The sequence below is a fragment of the Anolis sagrei genome, chromosome 4 (genome assembly GCF_037176765.1).
Source record: "Anolis sagrei isolate rAnoSag1 chromosome 4, rAnoSag1.mat, whole genome shotgun sequence".
Classification (NCBI taxonomy): Eukaryota; Metazoa; Chordata; class Lepidosauria; order Squamata; family Dactyloidae; genus Anolis; species Anolis sagrei.
This window is the reverse complement of record NC_090024.1, coordinates 241934431-241950681: the sequence shown is the minus strand read 5'-3', so window position 1 is coordinate 241950681 and position 16251 is coordinate 241934431. Positions and strand designations below refer to the sequence as shown.

The window sequence follows — 16251 nt, the reverse complement described above, 5'->3', positions numbered from 1 at the left end:
GTGGAGGCTCCTTCTTTGGAAGCTTTTAAACAGAGGCTGGATGGCCATCTGTAAGGGGTCATTTGAATGCAATATTCCTGCTTCTTGGCAGAATGGGGTTGGACTGGATGGCCCAGGAGGTCTCTTCCAACTCTTTGATTCTATGATAAGGAGAAGACCTGGTGATGGCTCATGAATGGAACCCTGAAGAAGGAGAAGAAGACCTGATTCTTGCAGCCCAGGAGCAAGCCATCAGAACCAATGCAATTAAGGACAGGATTGAAAAATCAGCCGATGACCCCAAATGCAGACTGTGCAAGGTAGCGGATAAACCATGGATCATCTCCTCAGCTGTTGCAAGAAAATCGCACAGATGGACTACAAACAAAGGCACAACTCTGTGGCCCAGATGATTCATTGGAACTTATGTCACAAGTACCACCTGCCAATAGTAAAGAATTGGTGGGATCATAAACCTGCAAAGGTCATGGAAAATGAACACGCATAAAATACTGTGGGACTTTCGAATCCAGACTGACAAAGTTTTGGAACACAATACGCCAGACATCACAATTGTGGAAAAGAAAAGAGTTTGGATTATTGATGTCGCCATTCCAGGTGACAGTTGCATTGAGGAAAAACAGGAAAAACTCAACTGCTATCAGGACACTCACTGGAACACCTCAGCAAGTGAGAGTCCAAACGTGGCAGGCTCAAACCCAGCACCTCAATCCATGGCTGATACCAAATGAGAGATTTCCCCAGGGCACAAAGAAGACTGGGTGACTTGGAAGGCGCTGAACAGACTGCGCTCTGGCACCACGAGATGCAGAGCCAACCTTCGGAAATGGGGCTACAAAGTGGAATCCATGACATGCGAGTGCGGAGAAGAGCAAACCACTGACCACCTGCTGCAATGCACCCTGAGCCCTGCCACATGCACAATGGAGGACCTTCTTGCGGCAACACCAGAGGCACGCCAAGGGGCCAACCACTGGTCAAAGGACATTTAACCAACTACCAAGTTTGCAAAATCTGTTTTTCTTTTCTTTTCTTGCAAACTTTGTGTTTTGTCTGTTTGTTTTGTTCTGTTAGAAATGTAATATAACTGTCTGGTTGCCCCTGACACGATAAATAAAAATCTTGTTATGTTTCAAATAATAATAATAATTATTATTCTTCACCTTCTGCTATTGGTGTTACAAGACTCACCTACATGCCTTTTGTGAGGTTGGTCCCCTCTCTGCTCTCCTGGTTTGAACACTGGCCTGTGAATCTGGAGAGCAGGGTTCAAATCATCCAAATCCATGGAAATTCACTGGGTGACTTTGGGCAGGTCACACTTTCTCAACCTCAGAGGAAGGACAAGTACATCTCCTTTGAATAAATCTCAAGAGCAAGTGAGCCACGCGCACAGAGAAGAAACTCCTTCAGATGTTCCAAAGCTAATGTGAAGACACAGTGAAGACATCTGCCCTTGCGCTGTGCTACTCTGCTGCAGAGTACACATGCCCAGAGTGGAACACATCTCACCACACTAAAACAGTGGATGTGGCTCTTAATGAGACATGCCGCCATTATCATGGGGTGTCTGCGCCCTACACCACTGGAGAAACTACACCGTGTAGCCGGTATTGCACCACCTGACATCTGCCAGGAAGTGGCAGCCAATAGTGAAAGGCCCAAGGCAGTGACATCTCCAGCCCATCCCCTGTTTGGGTATCAGCCAGCACGTCAACGACTTAAATCAAGAAATAGTTTTCTAAGATCTACAGAGACACTTGCTGGAACACCTCAGCAAGCAAGAGTCCAAAAGTGGCAGGCTCAAACCCATAACTTCAATCAATGGCTGATGCCAAATGAGAGACTCCCTCCTGGGCACACAGAAGACTGGGTGACTTGGAAGGCGCTGAACGGACTGCGCTCTGGCACCACGAGATGCAGAGCCAACCTCAAGAAATGGGGCTACGAAGTGGAATCCATGAGATGCGTGTGTGGAGAAGAGCAAAGTACAGACCACCTGTGGCAATGCAACCTGAGCATTGCACAATGGAGGACCTTCTTGCGGCAACACCAGAAGCACTCCAAGTGGCCAGATACTGGTCAAAGGACATTTAATCAACTACCAAGCTTGCAAACTTTGCGTTTTGTCTGTGTTTGTTTGTTTTGTTAAAAATGTAATACAAATGTCTGGTTGCTCCTGACACGATAAATACAAATATTGGAGGCATTGAATTGTTGCCGGCTAGAAGCTGCCCTGAGTCCCCCCTCCCCCAGGGGTTGAGAAGGGCGGGGTACAAATATCTGAAATAAATAAATAAATGAATGAATGGATAAATAAATAAATAAGGGCCAAGCTTGCCCATACCTGCTCTCAGGTAAAAGAGAAGGATAGAATCATAGAATCAAAGAGTTGGAAGAGACCTCATGGGCCATCCAGTCCAACCCCATTCTGCCAAGAAGCAGGAACATTGCATTCAAATCACCCCTGACAGATGGCCATCCAGCCTCTGTTTAAAAGCTTCCAAAGAAGGAGCCTCCACCACACTCTGGGGCAGAGAGTTCCACTGCTGAACGGCTCTCACAGTCAGGAAGTTCTTCCTCATGTTCAGATAGAATCTCCTCTCTTGTAGTTTGAAGCCATTGTTCCACTGCGTCCTAGTCTCCAGGGAAGCAGAAAACAAGCTTGCTCCCTCCTCCCTGTGGCTTCCTCTCACATATTTATACATGGCCATCATATCTCCTCTCAGCCTTCTCTTCTTCAGGCTAAATATGCCCAGCTCCTTAAGCCGCTCCTCATAGGGCTTGTTCTCCAGACCCTTGATCATTTTAGTCGCTCTCCTCTGGACACATTCCAGCTTGTCAGTATCTCTCTTGAATTGTGGTGCCCAGAATTGGACACAATATTCCAGGTGTGGTCTAACCAAAGCAGAATAGAGCATGGGGAGCATGACTTCCCTAGATCTAGACACTATGCTCCTATTGATGCAGGCCAAAATCCCATTGGCTTTTTTTGCCGCCACAAAAAAGGGTGCACTCTGGTTGATCCCGTGAATGAAGGAGACTGCCAGTCATGCTGGTCTTTCAATAATCAGTTTTCATTTAATATGAGAAGAAGCAAATCCACGATACAAAATTTAAAAATCAGCCCCCCAGCAACCCTCCCGGGTTCCGCCACCCCCCGGTTTCCTTCATTCCCACCAAGACAATGAATAAAAATGGGGGAGAAGGAGGAGGAAGGGGACACCAAGGCGTTTGGGGAGAAAGAGGGGGTGCGACTGCCTTGCTCCCGTGCTCCCCACCCCAAGAAAGCGAGGAAAGAAGGGGGTTCTGGCGAAGGCTGTCATTGTGGTCAACGCCACCTTTTCCTCCTCCTCCTCCCCAACCACAGTTTGGACAGACGCGCACATAAACAAAACACACATGGCCGTAACACGATCCAGTTGCCTTTTAAAAAACGAAAATCACTTGCGATGGGAGAGGGGTGGAGGGAGGGAGGGGGGGAGGCAGGCGGTGCCCAGCCCGGCTGAGCGCTCCGGCATCACTTCTCCTTCTTGTCCAGCTCCGTCTTCCCTTCTTTGGCTTCTGGCGGGGCCTCCTTCGGGGTGGCGTTCTCCTCGTAGCTGCGGGGAGACAGAAAAGAAGGGCGGGAGGGGAAGAAGCTTCATTCAAAGTGCTGCAAAGAAGCTCAAAGTGGCTCAGGGGCAGGACGATGTTGCCTCACATCAGTCTACCTACTCCATCTCTGCCTGCTTGGACGAGAAGCCCAAATGATTCAAAGGAGGCCACTCTAATTGGGAAATAGCATGAGATGAGAAGAATCACAGCAAAAGATGATAATGTCAAGGGGAAAAGGGAAAGCTGTAAGGGAAAAGGGGGGAAATCACATTGCAGGTGGATTGAGCCAGTGCCAGACTGTCACTAACAGGGCTATGAGTTGTTGAAGGCTTTCATGGCCAGAATCATTGGGATGCTGAAGCTCTCAGAAGCTCTAGGTGCTCTAACTGCCTATTACAGGGAAAACCAGCTGATCCCTAATCCATCTAAAACACAGACATGCGCCTTTCACCTTAAGAACAGACAAGCATCCCGAGCTCTGAGGATTATTACCTGGGAAGGAATCCCACTGGAGCATTGCAGCCCACCCAAATACCTGGGAGTCACTCTGGACTGTGCTCTGACCTACAAGAAGCACTGTCTGAACATCAAGCAAAAAGTGGGTGCTAGAAACAATATCATACAAAAGCTGACTGGCACAACCTGGGGATCACAACCAGATACAGTGAAGACATCTGCCCTTGCGCTATGCTACTCTGCTGCTGAGTATGCATGCCCAGTGTGGAACACATCTCACCACACTAAAACAGTGGATGTGGCTCTTAATGAGAGACATGCCGCATTATCACGGGATGCCTGCGCCCTACACCACTGGAGAAATTACACTGCCTAGTCGATATTGCACCACCTGACATCCACAGGGAAGTTGCAGCCAATAATGAAAGGACCAAGGCAGAGACATCTCCAGCTCATCCCTTGTTTGGGTATCAGCCAGCACATCAACGACTTAAATCAATAAATAGTTTTCTTAGATCTACAGAGACACTCGCTGGAAGACCTCAGCAAGCGAGAGTCCAAAAGTGGTAGGCTCAAACCCAGCACCTCAATCCATGGGTGATACCAGATGAGAGACTCCCCCCTAGGCACACAGAAGACTGGGCGGCTTGGAAGGAGCTGAACAGACTGCGCTCTGGCACCATGAGATGCAGAGCCAATCTTAAGAAATGGGGCTACAAAGTGGAATCCACGACATGCGAGTGCGGAGAAGAACAAACCACTGACCACCTGCTGCAATGCAACCTGAGCCCTGCCACATGCACGATGGAGGACCTTCTTGCGGCAACACCAGAGGCACTCCAAGGGGCCAGATACTGGTCAAAGGACATTTAATCAGCTACCAAGTTTGCAAAATTTGTGTTGCTTTTTCTTATCTGTTTGTTTGTTTTGTTCTGTTAGAAATGTAATATAATGTTCTGGTTGTGGATGACACGATAAATAAAATACTGGGATGCTGTAAGTTTTTGGGACTGTATGGCCATGTTCCAGAAGCATTCTGTAACGAAACATCAGGAAAGAATGCTTCTGGGACATGGCCATATGTAAAGAAGCGTATGCGATATCAATCTCGCCACTGGCACCAATTATAGAGAAGTGCGAAGTTATATCTTATTATAAATCCCACAGCTGAACACCCCTGTAAAGGATTATATGTAATATACCACTACTGGAGAATAGTATGGTAGCGAGCTGATGTTAGATAGAATGTGTCATGGTAGAGTGAACACCGCTTCAGTCTTCTTTTGGTTTAATGCTGCCACCAACCCAAGATGTCTTAGGATTTTTTAAACTTTTCCCTTCTCTGCCAACACAGCTCTCCCCTTAGCTCCCAAAATGACTGGATAAGAGACCTTTCTGTGGTATTAGGATGTTAAAGATACTAGAATTATCACAAAGGATTACTGATAAATTGAGGAACGATAGAGATCTTTTTGAAAGTTAAATAGAAAAAGATTTATTTATAAAAAAACAACTAACTTGGTCTTCTCAGAGGCACAAAACGCTTGTTACAAAAGTACAATAGCTTGCTGGTTGCTTAAAAAGAGTTTCTTCACATAGTTACATACAGAGCTAATCAAACATATATAGCTGCTGGTTACAAAAATCCCTCACTCTACTTCAGAGAAACAGCAATGAGTTTCTGACTAACCTATCCTAGGCAGTCCCCTGAGTTATCAGCTAACTCTCTCAGAGTTCTTACTGCTAACTAACTCAGTCTAAAGAGCTAATCCCTTGTGCTATCTCCCACAAGAAATCAGGTTGCTGCTTGACCTTTCCTGTCAGCTAATCAGCCCTCCCTGACACATACGCTCTCTCTCGGAAAACACAGTTTCCAAAAACACTTCACAGAAGGTTGCTGTGGCCAACCTCCTCTCCTTTCTTTCCTCCCCCTTTTCCTTTTCTCTCTCTCTCCTTCCTTCTTTCTATACCCCTTTCCTTCCTTCTCCCCCTCCCTTTCTTTCCCTTTTTCTTTCTCTCCCTTCTTCTTTCTCTACCTATTCTTGGACTGCAACTCCCAGCAGCCCTCCTGGTTGATCTATCTACCTACTATTTATCTCTGTCTAATCTATCTTATCTATCTGGTGGATTGCTGGGAGTTGCAGGAAAAGGAAATTGGAAATATACAGGGATTGGGATGCTTTCAGAAATCCAAGAGGAAGAAAGTTTGCAGCTTGGAAGCAGTGCATTTGGATCATCCTCCTCTCCTAAAAGGGCCTGGTACTAGATGGTGCTGGGAGCTGTCATTTTCATGCCTGCGCTGTATTGTCATTTTGCTTTTTTGGGTTTTAAAGTCCTTTCTACTAGGTTTTTTTTTGGGGGGGGGGGTATGAGTGATGGTTACTTGTTGGTCTGTTAGGGTGTAGTGTCCAAATTTCATGTCAATTCGTCCAGTAGTTTTTGAGTTATGTTAATCCCACAAACAAACATTACATTTTTATTTATATAGATATGTCACCTGTAATGATAGGAATTTTCACCTTCTTTGGACTACCAGAGCATCTTGCGTATTTTATTTCCTATTTCCAACCATATGCTCACTGGCTACACCATGCATGGGTAAACTTTGACTCTCCAAGTGTTTTGGACCATAATTCTCAACTGTTAGGAATTGTGGGAACTGAAATCCAAAACACCTGGAGGGCCCAAGTTTGCCCATGCCTGGGCGACAATCTGCTCAGCTCTGGATACCCCCAATATCCCTACACTCCCCATCCTAGGGTCTTAGGCTCGGCTCTCTCCCTACCTGGCCAGAGACACACAGGTGGGCAGGGAGGGCCTGGCCCCAAAGGGCTACATGGCGCTGGGGTTTTGCTGCCGGCGTCTGTGGGAAGAAGAGGAGGAGCATGTCTGCTGCATGGAGTCAGCCAGGCTGGACGGAGACCCGGAGACGCTAGGGAAATGGGTGAGCCGAGGGGTATGGGGCAAGATTTCGGCAGAAGACTCATAGCTGCAGGAGAGAGAGAGACACACACACAGAGACAGGATGGAGAGGTGAGAAAGGAAGAGGAGGAGGAGGGAAAGCAGAAAAAAAAGGCTAAAGAGTGGTGGCACTCAAGTGGCAGAGAGCACCTGATAGCGATGGATGAAATTATGCTAGCCAAACTCTCTAGAAGTAAGGGTTTTAGGCTGTTTTCACTTGGCATTTGCACATCCGAAAACATTTCGGGACATCTTTCTTTACAGTACAATTCCAGATGGTTTGCTGCAAGAATTGAGGATTATTCCCTGCAGGGTATACATGCAAACAGAGATCAAATATGTTTCTGGAAAGTGTTTTTTTCGGTGCCAAATTGTGCAAGGGGGTTGCACAAACATTGCGTCTTTTTGCATCAGTAAAACCTACGCATGCTCCTAGAAATAATGTTTATGGTGGGGAAAATATAACCTGGTACACATTTATGTGCAAAGTGACTTCCAAAGGCACTGTAGCATTTGCAAACACTACACAGAGATGTCTGGGGTTTTTTCCCCCTGCGAGGGAGGGGGATTCCTATAGGAATTGTTCGTTCTCGATTGTGAGGACAGAAAACCTGGAAGTTTCACATTTCTTGCGCTTGCAGTTCTGTTAGCAAGCTTCCCCTTGCTCATTTGTGGGGAATGCATTCATGACCAACTGTTACAATAAACTAATTGCCATGCAAGCACCTAAGACCTGAGAATGCTGGAAAAGTCCCAGGGAAAAGTCCAAGGTCTTTACCTGTTGCCACACCTGTTACCCCACTTGGCTTCCCTGCAAAACACTGTCCCAGTTGGGACCGTTTTGGTGACTCAAATATGAGAGTGAATGTGCTCTCTCCTCTGCCAGTTCCAACTCTCACTTTTGTGTGTGTCAGGAACGACTTGAGAAACTGCAAGTCGCTTCTGGTGGGAGAGAATTGGTCATCTGCAAGGACGTTGCCCAGGGGACACCCGGATGATTGATGTTTAACCTTCTCTGCGGGAGGCTTCTCTCACGTCCCCGCATGGGGAGTTGACAGAGGGAGCTCAAGCCACTCTCTCTGGATTCAAACCACTGACCTGTTGGTCAGAGGTCCTGCCAGCTCAAAGGTTTAACCCACTGCACCACCAGAGTCTCCTGATGATGGTGCTATATAGCTGTATCCTGTTGAATGCTGGGATTTGTAGTTTAGGGAAGCGCTAGAGCAGTGGTACTCAACCTTCCTCATGCTGCGATCCCTTAATACAGTTCCTCATGTTGTGGTGACCCCCAACCATAACATTATTTTCCTTGGTACTTCATTCGGAACCCCACCAACGATGGAATTGGGCCAAACTTGGCACAGAGAACTCCCATGGCCAACAGAAAATACTGGAAGGGTTTGGTGGGCATTGACCTTGAGTTTGGGAGTTGTAGTTCGCCTACATCCAGAGAGCACTGTGGACTCAAACAATGATGGATCTGGACCGAATACTCAGTATGCCCAAATATGAACACTTGTGGAATTTGGGGAAAATAGTTGTAGTTGCTGGGATTTATAGTTCACTTGCAATCAAAGAGCATTCTGAACCCTGCAAACGATAGAATTGGGTCAGACTTTCCACATATAACCCTCATGACCAACAGAAAATACTGTGACCATGGCATAGGTCGATACACACACACACACACACACACACACACACATATATGTCAGAGGGGTCACTAAAGACCATGCAAGATAGATAGATAGATAGATAGATATCGCATGGTTTTTAGATATATCTATCTATCTATCTATCTATCTATCTATCTATCTATCGATCTCGCATGGTCTTTAGTGACCCCTCTGACACTCCTGCGTGACCCCTCCAGGGGTCCCGACCCCCAGGTTGAGAACCACTGCGCTAGAGCTCTCTGGCTAAGAATTCTAAATATCCCTCCCTAAGTCGCTTCTGGAGTGAGAGAATGGGCCTTTTGCAAGGACGGTGCACAAGGGACACCTGGATGATTGAAGTTTTGCCATCCTTGTGGGAGGCTTCTCTCATGTCCCCGCATGAAGAGCTGGAGCTGACAGAGGGAGCTCAAGAGGAAGAAGAAGAACTTTATTTTTCTACCCCGCCTCCATCTCCCCGAAGGGACTTGGGGCGGCTTACATAGGGCCCAAGCCCAGGTAAAAAGGTAAAGGTAAAGGTAGTCCCCTGACAATAAGTCCAGTCATGTCTGACTCTGGGGTGTGGTGCTCATCTCCATTTCTAAGCCGAAGAGCCAGCGTTGTCCGTAGACACCTCCAAGGTCATGTGGTCGGCATGACTGCATGGAGCGCCGTTACCTTCCCGCCGGAGCGGTACCTATTGATCTACTCACATTTGCATGTTTTCGAACTGCTAGGTTGGCAGAAGCTAGGGCTGACAGCGGAAGCTCACGCCGCTCCCTGAAATCGAACCTGTGACCTTTCGATCAACAAGCTCAGCAGCTCAGTGTTTTAACTCACTGCGCCACCGGCAATAACAATTAAAACACCATAAAAACAGCATAAAACAACATAACAAAAGTAGCTAGCATCAACATAACAGCAGACTAATTTTGGAGAGAGGAGCCCCCGGTGGCGCAGTGGGTTAAACCCCTGTGCCGGCAGGACTGAAGACCAACAGGTGGGGCTAAAAGTAGGGAAACCCCACCTCCTCTCTTCCAGGTGAAGGTCAGGGCACCTGCGAGGTGCGAGGCGCCTTGTCATCTCCTGTCACTGCTCCCAGGAAGCGGCTGCACATCAAAGCCTCCTGGATGGGAGCCGAAGGACGCTGCGCAACACCTGCCGGGATTCCTGGGGTGGGGGATCTTCCGCTTCGTCTGCGCGAGCCGCTTTGATCTATGCAACCCCCGCCCCCACTTGCCTTTCCCTTTCTCTACACTTTCAAGGTGCCCAATTTGGAAATGGGAGAAAGACTGCAATTCACCTCTCTATGGAACATATCCATAGCAACAACCATAGTTTCTACATCAGAGAGAGAAGCAGGATTTGGAAATGACCTGACATGTTCTAAATGATAGCTGAGTTAATACCTCTGTCCTAGCAACCTGCAAAAGCGTTAAACCACTGTATTTAGAGTGTGGTGGTCAATGCAATGGGGTTTGTATATAGGTTGTAGTCATACTGAGTAAATTGGATGAGGGTTGATGATGGTTTGGAGAGTGTGCTGGAAAATCGCTGCTGTGGGTGGTGAGGAAGAAGAAGCAGCTGTAAAGTTTGTATATTTTGTATATTGCTGCAGCTTGGGAGTTCTCCTGGATTCATCACCGAGCCTGGAATTTCAGGTTGCAGCGGTGGCCAGGGGAGCGTTCGCACAATTAAAACTTGTGCACCAGCTGCACCCGTAACTTGGGAAGTCGGACTTGGCCACGGTGGTCCACACTCTCGTTACATCTAGGATAGACTACTGCAATGCACTCTACGTGGGGTTGCCCTTGAAGACTGCTCGGAAGCTTCAAATAGTCCAACGAGAGGCAGCCAGGTTAATAACTGGGGTGGCATACAGGGAGCATACAACTCCCATGTTACGCCAGCTCCACTGGCTGCCAGTTTGCTACCGGGCACAATTCAAAGTGCTGGCTTTGGCCTATAAAGCCCTAAACGGCCCTGGCCCAAATTACCTGTCTGAATGCATCTCTCCCTATGTACCATCGCGGAGATTAAGATCCGCCGGGGAGGCCCTGCTTTCCGTCCTGCCATTGTCACAGGCACAAGACACAGGGCCTTCTCGGTGATTGCTCCCGGCTATGGAACTCCCTTCATGGTGAGATTGGCCCCCTCCCTCCTGTCCTTTAGAAGGATGGTCAAAAATTGGCTGTGGGACCACGCTTTCGGGACAAGGCAATAAAGCAGCAATACTGCTTAGTTGGCAGAAGCTGGGGCTAACAGCGGAAGCTCACCCCGTCCTGTGAATTCGAACCGCCAACCTTCTGGTCAGCAACTTCAGCAGCTTAGTGGTTTAACCCACTGCGCTACCGTGGTCTCACCGATATAGCTCACCTGGAAGGCTACAGCAGCTAACTGGCTGTTAGGAATTGTGGGAGTTGAAGTCCAAAACACATGGAGGGCCTGAGTTTGCTCATGTACAGCCCTAGAGGCATGCTTCCTTGGGAAGGAATTGAGGAAAGCCTGGCCCATCCTCACTTCTCCAGCTCTTGAAAGCAGGAGGGATCTCAGTTATTCCTTCCAGATTCGAACAGGAAGGATCCACCTGCTGTCCCTGTTTGAAATGGTGTTGGTTACCAAGGATTTGTGTGTACACTTGAGGAGGCGGGGAGCTCTCACCTGAACATCTCTGCCACTTCTCCCTTCACCAGAGCCACGAGGAGGGGGAAGCCGATGCAGGCCGGGACCAAGTACAGCAGGGCTGGCTGCAAGGGAGAAGGGAGGAGAGGCATTAGGGAGGTGTAGGGTATAAGACATCCTGTGATTATTCTGCATGTTTCATTCAACGCTATGTTCACCTGCTTTGCATGGACAGACTTATGCCAAACAGGGCAGGCATACTCGGCAGTTGAGTAAGACAAGGCCAGGGCTGATGTTCTTATTAATTTTGGGTCTGCACCTGAGGTCTGTCAAATCCCCAAAATCATGTGTCCAGTGATTTGCTTCATCCTTCCATCTCCCCAACAAAGCTACAGACCATAATAATAATAATAATAATAATAATAATAATAATAAGTCGACAACAGATCCCAAGTGTAGACTCTGCAAGGAAGCAGATGAAACAATAGATCACATCCTCAGCTGCTGCAAGAAGATTGTGCAGACAGACTACAAGCAGAGGCACAACACCATTGCTCAGATGATTAATTGGAACTTGTTGAAGGCTAATTGGAACTTGTGCCACAAATACCATCTGCCTGCGACAAAGAACTGGTGGGATCACAAGTCGGAAAAAGTTACAGAGAATAAACACGCCAAACTCCTCTGGGACTTCCAGATTCAGACAGACAGAGTTTTGGAGCATAATACGCCTGACCTCACAATCGTGTTAAAAAACAAAGTATGGATCGTCAATGTCGCAATCCCAGGTGACAGCAGGATTGCAGAGAAACAACTGGAAAAGCTGACACGATATGAGGATTTAAAAATCGAACTGCAAGCTCTGCCACAAACCAGTAAAAATGGTCCCAGTGGTGATTGGCATACTGGGTACAGTGCCTAAAGACCTTGGCCTGCACTTAAACACAATTGGCGCTGACAAGATTACCATGTGCCAGCTGCAGAAGGCCACCTTACTGGGATCTGCACGCATTATTCAACGATACATCACACAGTCCTAGACACTTGGGAAGTGTTTGACGTGTGATCCAACACAACAGCCAGCCGATTGTCTGCTGTGGATTCATCTTGTGTTTCAAATAATAATAATAATAATAATAATAATAATAATAATAATAATCATCTTTATTTATATCCCGCCACCATCTCCCCAATGGGAACTCGGGGCGGCTAACAAGCCCAAAAAATACAATACAACACAATAAAATACAGAATACAGAAAACAAAAATTACATCAGAAAACAATTACAATAGCAAAATAAAACAATAAAGCAAATTCACACAATATAAAATCGAACAGGATGGGTAATACCTACCCTTTGGCAATATAATATTTATTTACATAAGGGAACAAAAGTAAAGGTAAAGGTTTCTCCCTGACATTATGTCCAGTTGTGTCCAACTCTGGGGGTTGGTGTTCATTTCCATTTCTAAGCCAAAGAGCTGGCGTTATCCATAGACACCTCCAAGGTCATGTGGCCGGCATGACTGCATGGAGGGCCGTTACCTTCCCGCAGAAGCGGTACCTATTGATCTACTCACATTTGCATGTTTTCGAACTGCTAGGTTAGCAGAAGATGGGCTAACAGCAGGAGCTCATGCCGCTTCCCTGATTTGAACCTGTGAACTTTGAGTCAGCAAGTTCAGCGGTTTAACCCACTGCACCAAAACAAGGGAACAAAACAAGCATACAACTTAAACAGGATGCACACAAAGGCAGCTCACCTGGGCGTGTTTAAAGACGTGCATGATGAAGATGGTGAGGGCGAGACCGAAAATGTAAGCCACAAAGCTGGTGTAGAAGTATGTGTGTGTGTTCTTCTTGAGGCTGCGGCAAGGGATGAAACAGAAGAGAAAGGGTGTTTATGGAACTCTATAGAGGCCTGCATTGGTGGATCTACCCACCCATAAATGCCACAAGGGACCCCATAAGCCGTGGTTCTCAACCTTCCTAATGCTGCAACCCCTTAATACAGTTCCTCATGTTGTGGGGACCCCCAACCATAACATTATTTTCATTGCTACATCATAACTGTAATTTTGCTCCTATTATGAATCATCATGTAAATATCTGATATGCGGGATGTATTTTCATTCACTGGACCAAATTTGGCACAAATACCCATTATGCCCAAATTTGAATACTGGTAGGATGGTGTGTGTGTGTGTGGGGGGGGGGGGGGGCATTGATTTTGTCATTTGGGAGTTGTAGTTGCTGGAATTTATAGTTAACCTACAATCAAAGAGCATTATGAACTCCACCAACGATGGAATTGAACCAAACTTGACACACAGAATTCCAATGACCAACAGAAAATACTGTAAGGGCATTGACCTTGAATTTGGGAGTTGTAGCTCACTTACATCCAGCACTGTAGACTCAAACAATGATGGATCTGAACTAAACATGGCACGAATACTCAGTATGCCCAAATGTGAACACTGGTGGAGTTCAGGGGAAATAGACCTTGACATTTGGGAGTTGTAGTTGCTGCGATTTATAGTTCACATACAATCAAAGACCATTCTGAACACCACCAACGATAGAATTGGGCCAAACTTCCCACACAGAACCCCCATGACCAAAAGAAATATGTGTTTTCTGATGGTATTTGGCGACCTCAATAGGAGCATAGTGTCTAGATCTAGGGAAGTCATGCTCCCCATGCTCTATTCCGCTTTGGTTAGACCACACCTGGAATACTGTGTCCAATTCTGGGCACCACAATTGAAGAGAGATATTGACAAACTGGAATGTGTCCAGAGGAGGGCGACTAAAATGATCAAGGGTCTGGAGAACAAACCCTATGAGGAGCGGCTTAAGGAACAGGGCATGTTTAGCCTGAAGAAGAGAAGGCTGAGAGGAGATATGATAGCCATGTATAAATACGTGAGAGGAAGCCACAGGAAGGAGGGAGCAAGCTTGTTTTCTGCTTCCCTGGAGACAAGGACTCGAAACAATGGCTTCAAACTACAAGAGAGGAGATTCCATCTGAACGTGAGGAAGAACTTCCTGACTGTGATAGGTGTTCAGCAGTGGAACTCTCTGCCCTGGAGTGTGGTGGATAATCCTTCTTTGGAAGCTTTTAAAGAGAGGCTGGATGGGCATCTGTCAGGGGTGATTTGAATGCAATATTCCTGCTTCTTGGCAGGGGGTTGGACTGGATGGCCCATGAGGTCACTTCCAACTCTTTGATTCTATGTTTCTATGATTCTATGACCCCTGACACCCTCCACGCGACCCCTGCAGGGGTCGCAACCCCCAGTTTGAGAAACCCTGCCATAAGCAGAGGAAATCCCCATAGCATTTTGATCTCCTTTCCCAAGCTGGGTCCCCTACCAATGGATGCTTTACAAGGGGCATTGGATGATACAGAACAGCAAACCACTGAAGGACATACCTGATATCAAAGCGGAGCAGCAAAGCAATGAAGATTCCTGCAGGTGGGAGGAAGAAATACTGTGTTAGGACAACAAGAGAAGATGGAACAAGATTACTAACTTAGCCATTGACCAAAGTTCTCAGAAGGTCACAGCACCCTCTCGTGGCCGATAAAAAAACGGTGGGACTGTGCAATGGACATTTTTGCAGTGATAAAAGCATTCCTCTTTCTCCAACATATCCTCCTACTCCCAGATTTCATTTTATCTCAGAAGCTAAGTAGGGTCAGCCTTGCTTAGTAGTAGGATATGAGGATTCAGAAGCTGTAAGCCAGGTATGGGCAACCTTTGGCCCTCCAGGGGTTTTGGACTTCAACTCCCACAATTCCTAACAGCCTTCCGGCTGTTAGGAATTGTGGGAGTTGAAGTCCAAAACCCCTGGAGGGCCAAAGGTTGCCCATGCCTGCAATAGGCTCTGTTTCAGAGTAAACAACTGGGGAAAAAGCCATCTTTGAGGATGCATTGCTTTAAAAATTCTATGAAATCAACAAGCAACTTTAAGACCTGTTGCTGTTGTTATTGCATGCCTTCCAAGTTGTTGTCAAAGGCTTTTATGGCCGGAATCACTGGGCTGCTGTGAGTTTTCCGGCCTGCATGGCCATGTTCCAGAAGCATTCTCTCCTGACATTTTGCCCACACCTATGGCAGGCATCCTCAGAAGTTGTGAGGTCTGTTGGAAACTAGGAAAATGGGGTTTATATATCTGTGGAATGATGTCCAGGGTGGGAGAAGGGAACTCTTGTCTATTGGAGGCAAGTGTGAATGTTGCAATTGGTCACCTTGATTAGCACTGAATGGCCTTGCAGCTCCTAAACCTGCTGCTTCCTGTCTGGGGGAATCCTTTGTTGGGATGTGTTAGCTGGTCCTGATTTTTTTAATGTCTGGAATTCCCATTTTCTGAGTGTTTTTCTTTATTTACTGTTTTGATTTTAGAGTTTTCTTTAATACTGGTAGACACATTTTGTTCGTTCTCATGGTTTCCTCCTTTGTGTTGAAATTGTTCACAAACAATTGTCATATCCATTGAAATCCAAAAGATTGTCATATCTATTGAAATCCAAAATCATGTGGACAATTTTGACTGAAAGGGAGGTGGAAGAAAATATGATGAAAACCTCAAGAAAAGAGAGAGAAAGGAGGCAAAGGTGAAAGAAAGCGCTATTAAAAGCACTAATGACAAAAAAATGGCAATGGATAACTTTTTGAATGTTGTTGCATTCATGAAAAGGAAATGAGGAAAAGCAAGTTGGGGGGAAAAGCAGAATACAAATAGAAATTAATAAGTAACTAAGTAATTTTGGCCTAGTGGATCATATGCAACAAGGGGATATTATGGTAGATGAGGTTATTATTATTATATTATAAGTTTGTCAAAAATATTAAAAATTAACTAGGAATTTTAGGTTACAAAAATGTGCGTCAGGCACTGAAAGGGTTTAATGGATGCAGTGACTCAGAAAAGCTGCGGTTCAATATAAGCAGG

At 46.4% G+C, this 16251-nt stretch overlaps 1 protein-coding gene across 5 annotated transcripts in view; it reads right to left on the bottom strand.

Annotated features, from left to right (window-relative positions):
• Window positions 1-3056: 3056 nt before the first annotated feature.
• Window positions 3057-16251, bottom strand: part of HM13 (histocompatibility minor 13) — a 45866-nt gene continuing 32671 nt past the window's right edge. For 3 of the 5 annotated variants that reach the window (XM_060771847.2, XM_060771848.2, XM_060771849.2), the window contains exons 9-13: window positions 14729-14765; window positions 13053-13155; window positions 11328-11413; window positions 6839-7042; window positions 3517-3602 (exon numbers count right to left, since the gene is read on the bottom strand). In XM_060771847.2, the coding sequence (XP_060627830.2) occupies window positions 6886-7042; window positions 11328-11413; window positions 13053-13155; window positions 14729-14765 (383 nt within the window). In that variant the 3' untranslated portion in view covers window positions 3517-3602; window positions 6839-6885. Of the gene's footprint in view, window positions 3603-6838; window positions 7043-11327; window positions 11414-13052; window positions 13156-14728; window positions 14766-16251 lie in introns of all 5 variants that reach the window. The other 2 variants (XM_060771850.2, XM_060771851.2) reach the window with 1 other exon arrangement.